The 13,584-nt window shown below is 42.0% G+C and overlaps 1 protein-coding gene across 1 annotated transcript in view; it reads right to left on the bottom strand.

Annotated features, from left to right (window-relative positions):
• Window positions 1-13,584, bottom strand: part of TGFBR2 (transforming growth factor beta receptor 2) — a 79,513-nt gene that overhangs the window by 3,702 nt on the left and 62,227 nt on the right. The window contains exons 5-6 of the mRNA XM_090284420.1: window positions 12,608-12,749; window positions 87-214 (exon numbers count right to left, since the gene is read on the bottom strand). Coding sequence (XP_090140546.1) covers window positions 87-214; window positions 12,608-12,749 — 270 coding nt within the window. The remainder of the gene's footprint in view (window positions 1-86; window positions 215-12,607; window positions 12,750-13,584) is intronic.

The following is a 13,584-nucleotide window of genomic DNA, read 5'->3' as shown; positions in this document are numbered from 1 at the left end:
CAGACTGAAGCCCAATAGCCCAGAATCCTCTCCTGCCTAAGAGGTTATCTCAGATGCCCCCCCCCCCCCTAACAGTCATGCCTTACCTGGTGGTTGAGCCAGGAACTGGGAATTTCTGGTCGTCCCCGATCTCTCAAAACATTATCCTTCATGCTTTCGACACAAGGATGCTCCCGCACCTTGGAACCAAATGGAGGCTCATAATCTTTCACCTCTGTTAAGAAAGCAGACAAACACAAGGCCATTGAGGAGGGTGTGTGCAGCCAACACACATGAGCATATTGGGAGGTCTGGCTGGAAGGCACTGAGTGTCCAAGTATATCCATGACTGCTCTGAGCGCATCATGGATTAAAACAAGAAGGAAGGAGTGGTTGTGGAGGGAGCTTGAGAAGTATTCCACGAATGATCATTGAGTGTTTGTAATGTGCCAGGTGTTGAGCTAACAGCTGGGGACAGAGTGGACAGCAAAACCAGCAAGGTCACCAGGCTTACATTTTAATACAGGCATTCTCAATGGGATAATGTTGCCCCAATGGAGCAAAACATGGAAGGTGGAAACAGTCTTACCTATCAGAGTGCTTTGTAGCCCTACAAGGGTCCATAGCACATAAATAGATTTCATACATGGTGGTAGATAGAGTTCATGGCAATATTTGGCCTAGAAAGGGATGAAATTCTGACACTTGCTACAACATGGATGAACCTTGAACAAGTTATGCTAAGTGAAATTAGCCAGTCAGAAAAAGAAAAATATTGTGTGACTCCACTTATATGAGGTACGTAGAATAGACTCATTCACAGAGACAGAACATAGAAGAGTGGTTGCCAGGTTGAAGAGATCCAGTGTGTCTAGTGGGTCACACAGCTTCAGCTGGAGAAGGTAAAAACATTCTGGAAATGAACGATGGTCGTGGTTGCACCACATTGTGAATGTACTTAATGCTAGTGAATTGTACGCTTAAAAATGGTTAAAATGATGAATTTATATTAGGTATACATCCATAGGAATTAATAATTAAGAAAAAAATGTCTACAAAGGCTCCTTAGAATAGCAATGATGGGGAAAAAAAGTTTACAAAATGCTGTAAGATAACAGTGCAGAGACTTTAATAACATTAACAAACAAAATTTTAAAAAGTAATGTTCCTTCAATGAGACATGCTATAAAGAAAATAATAGAAGATGATGTAATGCTTCACTAAGGCTTCAGGTTTCAACTAAGTTCAATTTCTTTATAGAAACCTCCTTGAATATCCCCCATGTCATTTCTGGTCAGATGTCCTGGGCAGAGCTCTAGTGTAGCATGTGTTATATTTTAATATGATCGCCTGCTTATTTGTCTCACCCAACTAGACTGTGAACATTTGAGGGCAGATTCAGAGTTCCTTGTTCACTTTTGTATTCTCAGCACCTGTTAGAGAGCCTCCTATACAATAATAGGCTCTCAGTAAATGTTTGGTGACTGACTGAATGAATGAAAGAATGGGTGAATGAATGAATAATAGATTTTGTCCAAAGTAGCAATGCAGGCCTTTTGGTTGAATATGAACAGAGCAGACTAATTCAAGTGGGTGGACTAACAGACATGTCAGGGAGGCCCAGGACAATTTAAAAGGAAACATTCCAGTATTAAAATATGTTTGAGCTAATAGGGGAGAGTGGGCTGGATTCAACATTTTTCTCTCAAGGAAATAAGACCTTTGACCTATAGCTTTAAAATAATCCCATTTAATGAGTAAAACTCACTCATTTGCCCTCCCAGGCTAAGAACTGAAGAAGCTTTCCAGGCAAAATGACATTCTGAAAAGGGATGGCTTGTTCTTGTTTGTTTATTTGGGTTTTCCCCCCTTTCCCAGAACCTACTTGCATACTTATCTTTTTCAGCCTCACCCAAGTAGAGCAGGATGTTTTCTGTTTACATAGTTTGAAAAACAGAGAAATTTGGAATGAAGGCCTCTCATGACATCGAGATGAGCACAGCACGTAACCCATACTGCTTTGGGGGGAGATCTGAATTTTGATTTGCATGCTATTCTTATTTCTTTCTTCCATTCTCTTTCCTTCTACCAAACTGTAGAGGTCCCAAGGCTGAAGCTGTTTTGTGTCTTGCAACTGCCCACCCAGTGCCTAAAATTGTGCCTTGTACATAGTACGCTTTCGATAAATATGAGTTAGTTTGAATTCAAGCAAAAGCAAAGGACTGAAAATCAGAATTGGTTTCCAATAAGGGTTTATTCTGACCTAACTCTCCTCTTGTACAAGATGAAGGAGCTGCATTGAATGATGCCCATGTACCCTCCAGAGTTACCTTGTAATCCAATCTATTCAAATAACATGATGCCCTCTTAGTGCCATGCCTTGAGGTAGGTTTACTACACTATACTATACTATACTATACTATACTATACTACGATAGGATCTGTATATCATCTAACTTGCTCCTTAGATAATGTATCAGTCCACTGATTCTCCGTTTCCAACTGGTTTAGCTGCTGTGGTTGGTGTGGTTGGTCCCCTGCCCAGACCCCTCTACCAAGCTGAGAGCGCCAGACTCCAGCTGCCTGCTGCAGGCATTGAGTCCTAAGGGCTCACATCTTTACCCTTCTCTGGAGGATTTCCCTTGGCTAATGGGAGCTGCCTACTTTGGACATTTCAAGAACATAACAGCCTCACCCCCAGGGGAAGCCTATATCAAATGACAAATTAAGGTGGGAGTTTTACGAGTCTAACCCTCTTGCCTCTGAGGGAGATAACCCAGGCAATTCATGCCCAGAGCTCCCCACAAGATCAGGCTGAGGCTGGACCTCTCTCGAAATGACAGGTTTGTGAGCTCCTTCCCTTCCTGCTTCCCTCACCTACTTTCATGAGACCTTATTCTCACCAGGTAATTACATAAATAGTTTTGTGTTAGGCTCTACCTCTGGTAAAGCTAGCCTAAGACAGCTATCTAGGAAGTACTTTCTTCTTTCTCCCAAGGTCAGTCTCTCACCATCTGAACAGTTGCACAGCCACCCTAAGGAAGCCTTGATATGGCCTCTTCTCTGGAGAAAATGAAAATACTAACCCATCAACAATTCCCACAGCACAATGCTCAGAAAGAGGGTGGCGGTGACCGCAATCAGGGAAGAAAATGCTGGGATCAAAATCAATCCCAGGTTTTGATGTCATGGCTGAGAGTCCTTGAGAACAAAGAAAAAGTCTCCATCATTGAGATTATAACCCAGGGAAAATTTATTTCACTTGAAGTCATAGTCTTCAAAGTCACAAAAACCACAGCAGTTACTTCGATGGGAAGTTCTATGGGGTCCATAGGGAAGAGAGAAGATGGCACTGGGCAGCAGGTAGGGAAGTGTTTTCTGCTTAAGAAAAAGTAATGAAGGCTTCTGTGGAAAAGGAGATAAAGGCAGTACTCCTTTCCCAGAGCAAAGAGAATTTTAACTGCGTTTCTTCCTACTTTTCCTTAAACCTTGGCAAGCTGTGAGATTCCCTAGCATTCCCAAGGGGTATGAGGTCTGCTCCATCTTTGACTGTGGGAAATTGCCTAGGGAAGGAAGGGCAAGGGGAGCCTGAAAGGGGCTGCCAAAGGGGCTGACTCTCTGAGCCACACTGGGAGAGTATGAATCGCTGAATCTCCTGCCTACTTCTAAGTTTAAAATAGACAAGTCTGGGGCGATCGTCGTTTGACCCAAACTGGCAAACTTCAACCATTTAATACTGAAGTAGTCTTTCGAGTTATGAATGAGGAAGAGGATTTAAAGCACATGTGTGTTTTAAGCTGACATTTCTTCGACTCTGAGAAAATTTCTTTTTTATATAATATATATTTTCTCAAACATTAAGCTTGCTTTTTCTCTTATTATGAATTTTTGCAGTTCCTCTTTCTTCACTTTCCTCCCTCACTTGGAACATCCTACTCCGCCAATTTTCTTAGCATGCCCTATCGTGTGTATAAAGATGACCTGATGTTTGTGTGTGTCCATTTGCCTCTCAGTCACCAGCTTAATTTTCAATTGTGGGGGTCATGCAAAGCATCTTTGGCCCTGCCTTTCCTTTTTCTCCTTCTGTGGCTAAGAAGGCAATGCTGTTTTGGGGGCTCCATTAGAATGTGGGGGATGACCATTAACAGACATTATACTAGAGGCCATTTCCTGACTGCTCCTCGGTTCTTCTCAAGAGTCCCTCAGAATACCACGGACATTTACAGTGATGTAGTGGGAGGGGGTGGCCACAGACAGCTGGGTAGAAGCCTGAACCCTTGTAGAGGTGGTGGGAGGACAGGGAGCCTCTGCCAGCCAAGTGGGCCCAATGGCCCTTCCTGGGACAGAACCTCATCTGCTGAAGCCCAGACTGTCCCAGAGAATCGAGCAGAACAGGCAACTGGCAAAAAGTTGGTTTTCAAGACCAACTTTTCCCCCTCAGCTCGTCATCCAGAGGCTGAGATGTTAATCTACTTCAGCAAAATTACTGGGGCCAGATTACATATCTTTCATAGCTATTTTTCATGTTGCTTCTTAAAGTATATTTATTTTAGGAAACGCATGTCATTAAAACTACAAAATCACTAAATACATAGGTATAGACAAAAGCAAATCTCCCTCAACTTCTCATCCCCTAGGGTCACAAAAGTGGTTTAGGATGAATGGTGGGATTAAAAGTGACTTAAATTTTTTCCTTATTGTTTATAGATTGGCACTTCCTAATCTATTTATTTATTTTTTAATGAAAAAAAAAAGATGCGGGTGTTTTGCCTCCTGTTCACTGAGGACAGAGGCTTTGGTGAAACACGGTAGACATGAATTACAGGAAGAATGAATCCCACTTGGGTGTCATGGCAACATCAAATTGCTATTAATGTTACTAAACACCTACTCTCAGTTTCTGTCCTTATCATCTCAAAAATCTGAAACAACCAGTTTGAGGACCAGCACCTTCTACATTTCACACTTCCACAGGACTGCTCTAAATGTTTTGCAAGGAATAGGAGTTGCATCTTGACAAAGGAAATGATTTCAAGTGATTAAAGGTATTTTATGGGTTTCAAATGAGTCAGACAGAGAAGAGCGAAGAACTGTCTTCAGAGATGTGATCCAACACCTCATTTAACAGTTGAGAAAACCGAGGCCAGAGAGTGCACTGCACTGGATTCCGGGAAGAGTACTCAGAACTGCCGACTGTGTTACTGTTATTCTGATGAAATGGCTTTGCCTTTTTAGGAAGCTCTCAGGCTTTCCCCTGTCTACCAAGTATTTCAGTGAGTCCTTTCTCCCCCAACCAGGAAAAGCATAGCTGGGAATATGCCCGTCACAAATGTGACAAATGTGTCCCTCACTGCCTTGGTTAGGCCCTCCCCACCATATGACCCTGAGAAGGGGAACCTTCTGGGACCTGCTGGGCATTATGGTTTGCAATTTCTAAAGAAGCTGTGCAAAAAGCCGCTGATGACAAAGGGTACCCTTCTCCTTACTGCTCTTATTTACTAACAGTAAACCATTTTGGGGTTAGGGAAGTCGGTGAACGGGGGGTGGTGGAGGTGGGGAAAAAGGGCACTGTTGCATTTTATACCATAGGCACCAGATCAGGATATGATTGGCAACAGAGATAAAGCAGTATTTTCTAGAGTTCTTTGTGCGTTTGCTCAAATAATGCCTAAGCTCAGGCCTCCCTTCTGGGATGAACTTCAGAGGAAAAAAGTTAAGGGTTGAGTGGGATTAGTTCAGAGAATGCTAGACCTGGCTAACCTATAATGAGAACCACCCTTTAAAAAATTTGGAAATGCCTCTTAAAAAAAAAAAGTAAAGAACTTAGAGAAGAAAACTGAATTTAGCACATTAAAAATAGTACTAACAATATGCATCACAAGTAGGGGGGTTATCAGTTGTGTTTGCTGTGGCCCCATCACGAACAAGATGAGAGGGTATGGAAAAGAGATGTCAATACTTTGTGCCTCAGTTTTCATATCCACAAAATCCACAGCAGAAGAGAGATCACAGTGTCCTTAAAGTGCTCCATCATTACTCAGTATGGCGGTCCCCCTATTCATGGGAGAGATGTTCCAAAATCTCAGTGGATATCTGAAACCGTGGACAGTGCCACCCGCCCTGTGAGCACGTGTGCACGTGTGTGTGTGTGTGTGTGTGTGTGTGTGTAAAATTCATTTTTATTAAGTCGAGAACTTTTACCATTTCACTTAAAGAAAACACCTTACAGCTTCTCGTTGGCATATCCAAATTGCCAGTATCACTATTCTTGTGCTTTGCAGCTGTTATTAACCAAGAAAAGGTAAACTTGGACACAAGCACTGAGATATGAAGACAGCCGATGCGATAGCTGAGAAGGCTACAAAGGGACTTAAGCAGTGTGGCTACACTAGACAAGGGGACAATTCACCCCAAGGAAAACAACGTAAGGTTCCATCATGCTATTCAGAACACCGTGCAATTTAAAACTTATGAATTCTTTCTGGAATTTTCCATGTGATGCTTTTAAAGGACCGTGTGTAACTGAACCTGCAGAGAGTGCAATTGCGTGCGGATAAGGGAGGGTGACAGTATACCGCTATAGGGTCGCTGACCACGCAAACCTCTGCATGTATCCTTTTCATTCACGCTGGGCAAGCTAGAGCCCACCCTCCCTGCCCCAGGAGCAGCCCTTAACCAAAGATAAAAACCCAGCTTCCTTCTGAGTTGGGTGGTGTGATGCTGAGGTGCGTGTTCGGCGCTGCACCCAGGGTCCCCAGCCCAGTTAAGCTCCAGCTGTCCACCGTGGAGACCTGCTTGACAACACACCCCTTATTGGCTTCCTTCCCTTTTATGACTCACTTCCCAGTTGCCTTATTGGCATTTCCTGAGAAATAGTCCCAAAAGAGCTGCATACACTCCAATTCTTGTTCCAGGGTCTGGGACAACCACCCCAAAAGCAGATGCTCATACAGTAGAATTACTTACTCAAACCAAGTCCAAGTTCCCATCTCACCCACAGGCTGTTTCCCACGCCAGGTGTATGAGGCTCACCACCCCAGGAGCTCCCAGAGAGCCTCCAACGACGTCTTTCCTAAGAAACTTCTTTCTTTCACTGCTTGCCAATAACTTGTTCTTCTTTCCAACTTCTTTCCCTTCCCCTGCCTTTCTGCACAGCCTTGTCACCGACAGAAGCTTCCCCAGCCCCAACTCCCAGGCCCTCGCAGCTTCCTTTAATTTCTCTCAGAAGGCTCTTAAGGGAAACCGCGCTTACATCCGTCTTCCCAGTTCCACAGCACTCAGAGGGCAAGTCTCTGGGATAGCAAAGATATTTCTCTGAAAGTCAGCATCTGGGTCCCAGCTGTTGCTTTGATGGCAGTTCCAACTTAACAGCGCACTGAAGTTGTTGACAGTTTTCCCCGAAGTGGGGCCCCCAAGTTTTTATATCTGCCTTCCAAATTAGACTCCCCTGAAATCCAGGAAAATGAAGTGCGTGCATCCTAGTCCTTTTAAGGCCTCAGACTTTCTCTCCCACCCTCTTTTTTTTTTTTTTCCTTTTCTTTCTTTTTGATGCATTTGTACTTTTTTTTTTCTGCCTCTCAAGACTGCAGGGAGCTGGCAAAATGCTCAGGAGCCATCCTCCAGGTTGTGCTTTTCCTCTTTGTTAAATACTCGCTCAGCCTGCCGCTGTGTGTAAGCTTCTATTCAAAAGCCTAAATGGCGAGAGGTGTGGGGACTTGTCGGCTCGTGGGCCAATTTTGGCTGGGGAGGCCATCAATATCGGACCTGCCATGCTCGCCAGCCGGCAGGGGCCCTGAGAGGCACCCTACCTTCACCTGCCTCCCACACATCTCACAAACACGGACAATCTGAAAGCCATGGACAGAGATTTCTTTGTAAAAGAGAACCGGTCTCTGGATTTGTCATTGCTGAACAGGACATTTTAACACTTTTCCTTTTTATCAAACAGTAACACACCATCCACCCCTTTCTATCTTGTGTCCTTTTCAAACAGCAACAAAACCCCGTGTTCCTGGTTTTTCTCTCGTATTCTTTCAGATGATCAAAGTAGCTGAAATAGCCCCCTTTGTCAGTATCTGTTCCCTAACTCTTTATTTTTCTTTCTAAAGTCGTTATACCCACCCCTGATGGTATATTCTATACCTACTTGTTCCTCCCTTGTCTTTCTAGAATATTAGCTCTTCATTAGACTCTCTTGTCTCTTGAGGACAGAGGTTGGTTTTATTCACTGCTGTATCCTTAGTATTTTGAATAATGCCTGCCACATAATAGATACTCAATAGGATTTGAGTGGATGAATGAATGAATGAACGAATGAATATATCTCCAAAGAAATTTAAGAATCAGAAAGCTATCTCAGACTTTAAGACACTGAGCCTGCAGCACGCTACAATATTTAGTAGTCTTGGTATTCTATTAACAGAGATTCACCTAGAGGAGACAAGAAAGTCAATCATTGGAATTTTTCTGAAGTGTGGCCATCACTGAGTGTCCTCCATGTGTGTGACTGTCTTACCAGGTGTTTTCAGAAAGGTTTTGTGTCAAGGCCAGGATGCACAAAATAGTCCTGACTACCCCATCCACAATAAAAATAATGGCAATTGTACCTGCCACTTATTCAACATGTACTCTATGTGTCAGGCCAGCATGGACTAGGGTCTGGGAGCTAGAGTTAAAAAACAGGGCTTTGATTCCTGGCTCCACAATTTTCCACACCACCTGAAGCCTCAGTTTTCTCATCTGTATAATGGGGCTAATAATAGTATAGGCTTCAAAGACTCCTTCCCAGATTAAATGAGCTGATCCATGAAGCAAGTGCTCATGTCATGGTAGCTAGTACTCCTTTGTGTTTTATTATACGAACCTACCTCTACCGGAAAGCCTTTCCCTTTCGTCCACTCTCTTCCAGTGATGACAACCTACCTCTGGAGCTCCTAGGTGGACATTTGTGGTAATGAAGTCATACAAATTGGCTTCAGAGTGGTGCTGCGATCACCCGTTTGCATCTTCTCACCTGATAAGAGTGAGGATTCCCTAGTGTAGTGTTCTACCTGAGCTGCTCTGCACAGAGGAGAGGCTGGCTGGAAAAGGAGCAACTCAAATAGCACTCCTGAGGCATCTTTGCTTCCAGAGCTGACCTGTCCCCCATTGCCTGACCCCGCTGCCACACCCCTTTTAGCATTCAGTCCCCTGTACCCCCCTGCCTTACCTTCATGCAGCACTAACCACTGGAAAATGCTCTTGCCTGTTTACAAGTCGATTTCAGGGCTCTAGTCTCAGTAAACAACATGAGACAAGGGCTGGAGGGGAGACCTAAAAGACCGCCATAAAGATGACTGCAGGAAAAAAATTGCTGGGTGGAGAGGAGCCTAGAATGAATGGCAAGCAAGGGCTGGCTCAGCAGCCACGTGAAGACTTTGGGCTCAGCCCTAAGAAAGAAGAGACTCGTTCAGAGGCAGGAAAACTGGGAGTTCACATTCTCCTTGCAAGATTATCCCCCGCTGCTTAGGATCCCACTTCATTGCGCTCAGAATAAACTAAATGGAATATTAGTTGCCCTATGTTGTGATATAAAATACTGACCTATAATTCCTCACACTAAGATAAACACATTCCACATTTCCTTTCTTGAAATGAGACCAGGTATAAAAAAATAGTAATTGCATATGTTGTATTTCAAATCACAGAATAGAAGTGTATGCTTAAGGAAGGCCCACTTACATCCTGCCATCTCTCTCAGACCTTATAAATTAAAGCCCTACAACAACTGGAGGGGATTATTATCAATTTTCTTTGTAAAGTAATAACTGTGTCTGCATGTGTAAATTTTTAAGAAGTAAAGGAGAAAAAAATAAAAGTCTGACTCAGCAGTAAATTACATGCTTCTTGAGAGCAAGACCTGTCTTTGCATGTGTGTTTCTACAAGAACCAGGAGGGAACATATTTATCTTCAGGCTTTACATACCTTCTAAGAGTTTCTTGAAATGTAAAAGGAAAGTCTGAAATTAAGATGAGGCTAAAAACATCTGTCTTCAAGGTTTTTAAGGCATACCAAAAAATTCTCTTAAAAGATTAAAGGAAAAAAGGATTTAATATATGATTTTTAAAAAAGGGCTTAATACGTGAGTTCACACATTTAATCAAGTGAATGGCTTTCTGTTGGACCAAAATGACGATAGATAAATAACATTGGTTTTTTCCAGCCTGAGCAGAGATGGAAGAAACAGGACTGTGGACTGAAGATCAAACAAAATGAGAACTAGGATGGCCTCTTTCTGGTGCCCCAAAAGGCCATCTGTCTGTCCTTACCTTAAAGGCTTTCTGGGACTAGCTGAACAAATGAGATCCTGTTCCTTCCTTGGGAAAACTTGTTTACACTGTATCTGTTTTTAGAGCTCATAAAAGTTGGTGAACTCCATTTTTCCCCATTAGCCCGAGTTTTTCCACACTCAGCAAATATAAACAGGAAAGGGCTTCGTCGTTGATAACATTGAAGGCAGGGAGCTCACACTCAGCCCTAATAAGCTGGCTGCCCTGACAGAGCGAAAGACAGAGAGACACCATCTCCAGCTCATGTTTATAGAATAATGGGGTTGAAAGGATAGGAAAGATGCTGAAATTTAGGTAAATTTATTCTGACAGTGACAACAGCATCATCTCTTCCACATTTCATACGGGTCTAAGGATTCATTTTGGAACTGTCAAAGCTTTCAAACAGAAATTTATACTCAGCAGCTGAAACTTGGCCAAACAAATTCACTGTGCAAGGAAAAACCAAGTTACTTCTGAAAGTGCTGTGGGGGAAGAAATCTCAGGCAGGAAACCAGAAAATGACAGTGTCAACCTGGTGGGAAGTGTCATGTCATCCCCATGGAAACAGGTGATGGTGCACCAAGGTGCTCAGGGGGAGGGGGTGACCTGGACCCATCCTGGAAAACTGGCTAAGCATCTTCTAAACAGGACAAAGTATCAGAGCACGCCAGTGTGTCAACCAAGCCCAACTTGGGCAAAATGTTGGGTAGATTGGTCCAGTGACCAAAGCTGTGGCAGTTGAAGCAACAAAATAAATAATGAAAATATTGGATACCCATAGACTAAAATAAATATCCACAACTCCATAAGTCCCAGGGGGTGGTGAAAAGAAGTATAGATATTCCTTACAACAGAATACCTATAATAATGTAGGAAGAATAGGAAGAATAGAGAATCACTGTTAGAAAAAGATTGGAGTGATAATTGTTGCAGGCAAGAGCTATTTGTGGATCCTAAAATTATCAGGTAAAATTATGACAAGAAATAGGTCTAGAATCCTAACTATGCATGTGCTTAGTTTCTTTAGAAATAGGTCAAAGTACCTTCCCACAAGATATGTATTATTTACAAATGGAAAAAAATTACTTGACAGGGGAGAAACCTGGTAGACACCACCTTCACCAAGTGACCAAGTTGAAAAGGCTACCATATGAGGCATTGAGAAGGGCACAATGTCATTTCTGTGGTATTCTTGCCCCAAATATACAATCTCAATCTAATCATAAGAAGAACATCAGAGAAACCAGAAGAAAGAGACCATCTATAAAATAACTGGTCTAAATTCTTCATAAGTTCCAAGATCATGAAAGACAAAGACAGACTGAGACTTGCCACAAATTTAAGGAGACTAAGGAGGCATGAATGTTAAATGCAATGGGGGATCTTGGATTAAATTGTTCCAAAAAAAGACGTTACTGAGGACTTGGAAATTTGAATAAGTTCTTATAGCTCAATTAAGAGTATTGTACCAATGTTAACTTCCTGTTGTTGCTATTCCTGCAACTATTTTGTAAGTCTAAAATTATTACAAAACAAAGAGTTAAAAATAACATTGGAGTTAGCTTGGCTTGACTTAGTAGTCAGCCAGGACCATGTTGAGATGCATAAATTTCTAAAATGGGACCTCAGACCCTGATGGAAACTACTGAGAAGAGACTCAGGAAAGTATAGAGTAATGTGGGCCTCAGCTATTCTCATGTCCAGAAAAATAAGGGGACAATTCTCTGTAAAACAATGACAACCTCTTGCACCCCTGAAAAATGCTGTATTCCTCAATAACCTCCCTTTGCTAGCTTTTTCAAAACCTAAACAAATACATCAAAACACTCTGCTTGTTTTGCCCAACAAAAGAAAGTCACGTCCATAAAAGTCACTTTTTAGTCAAACCCAACTCCCAGACCTTATAATTCTGAAAAACCTTAAAATACCAACCCCCCCCAAAAAACAAATTCAGATACTTTTTTGAATGTTATCCATTTGATTAGTAAATTAATTCTTATATTACTAGTGTTTATCACTTGCCAGATATTTAAATATCTGTGGAGAGATATGTCAAGAGAAAGAAATAACTATGCTTTAAGAAAGGAGATAAAAAACTTTATGCTTCAAACACAGCTTTCAGCTTAAAGACTGAGGCTTTAGGCTTTTTAGCTTAATTCCAAATTATACAGCAATGGCTATATACTACCAGATCTCAACCGGCTCTCATTGTGGGGCTAACTCTTTGGTAACCCTAGAATCACATTTGAAGCAAATTATATTACATCATTTTGAAGGCACATCCACCACGGCTCCAGGATGGGGGTCTGTAACATACCTCCCACTGCATTGCAGCGAGACGTCATTTCCCAGAGCACCAGGGCCATGGAGTAGACATCCGTCTGCTTGAAGGACTCGACATTCTCCAAGTTCATCCTGGACTCTAGGACTTCTGGGGCCATGTATCTTGCAGTTCCCACCTAAAGCAAAAACAGACATTGAGGCCCATTATTTAATACCAACTGCATTTTTATTTTCAAAATATAGCTGAGGTTTGTCCCATACATGGTAGATCATCTTTAAAAAGCACAAGGCTTTTTAAAATAATGAGACCTGCACAGAAAGGCAGAGCTTATGTAATTATTTTTAAAAATAGGTGTCCTCTTCCTGAACACTCTTTAAAGAATATCTACAAAGCATGCCAAAATAAGGAAATGCCAAGCCCCAGAGCTGCCTTGTCTAGATCCATGATATATGTCACTGTATTACACAATAACATCCTTGCAGATACCCTGCGGGACAACATCTCTGATACCTTAGATGTTTATTTTTGCTTTTGCAAATCAAATATTTTTTTCATTCCCAAAATTCCAAGATTTATGGTGGAAATAATTATAATCGCCATTAGTTTTGGTCACTTAAGGCCTGTCTTAATCTCTTCTGTTTACCCCGCAGCACATTCTAGTGTGCCGAGAATGCAGTGTCATTTCACAAAATTTTTCCTAAATTAAATCATATGAAAATATTTCCACAGTAAAAGACCAACTCTGGATCTTTATGTAGTTTTTATTTGGACAATGACCGATAATATGAAAACATTGAGACACAAAGGAAAAAAGGAAAAAAAAATTTCTCGGGAAAAACATCACTTACATGTTTATGCAGCACATAGAGCTTCACTAAATGACAATAAAGTTCTACATTCCCAAGTATCTAAGGTCAAGTGAGCTGATGGTATTATCCCAAAGAAGGTTTGTTTTTGGCATGCGTCAGAAGAAATTTTTCTTTTTCATAGGTCATTGCATGAGTCATTCT

Source organism: Furipterus horrens, unplaced genomic scaffold, assembly GCF_987537825.1.
Source record: "Furipterus horrens unplaced genomic scaffold, mFurHor1.1.pri manual_scaffold_7, whole genome shotgun sequence".
Taxonomy (NCBI): Eukaryota; Metazoa; Chordata; class Mammalia; order Chiroptera; family Furipteridae; genus Furipterus; species Furipterus horrens.
The sequence above is the reverse complement of the archived record's forward strand: the minus strand, read 5'-3'. Positions and strand labels throughout refer to the sequence as shown.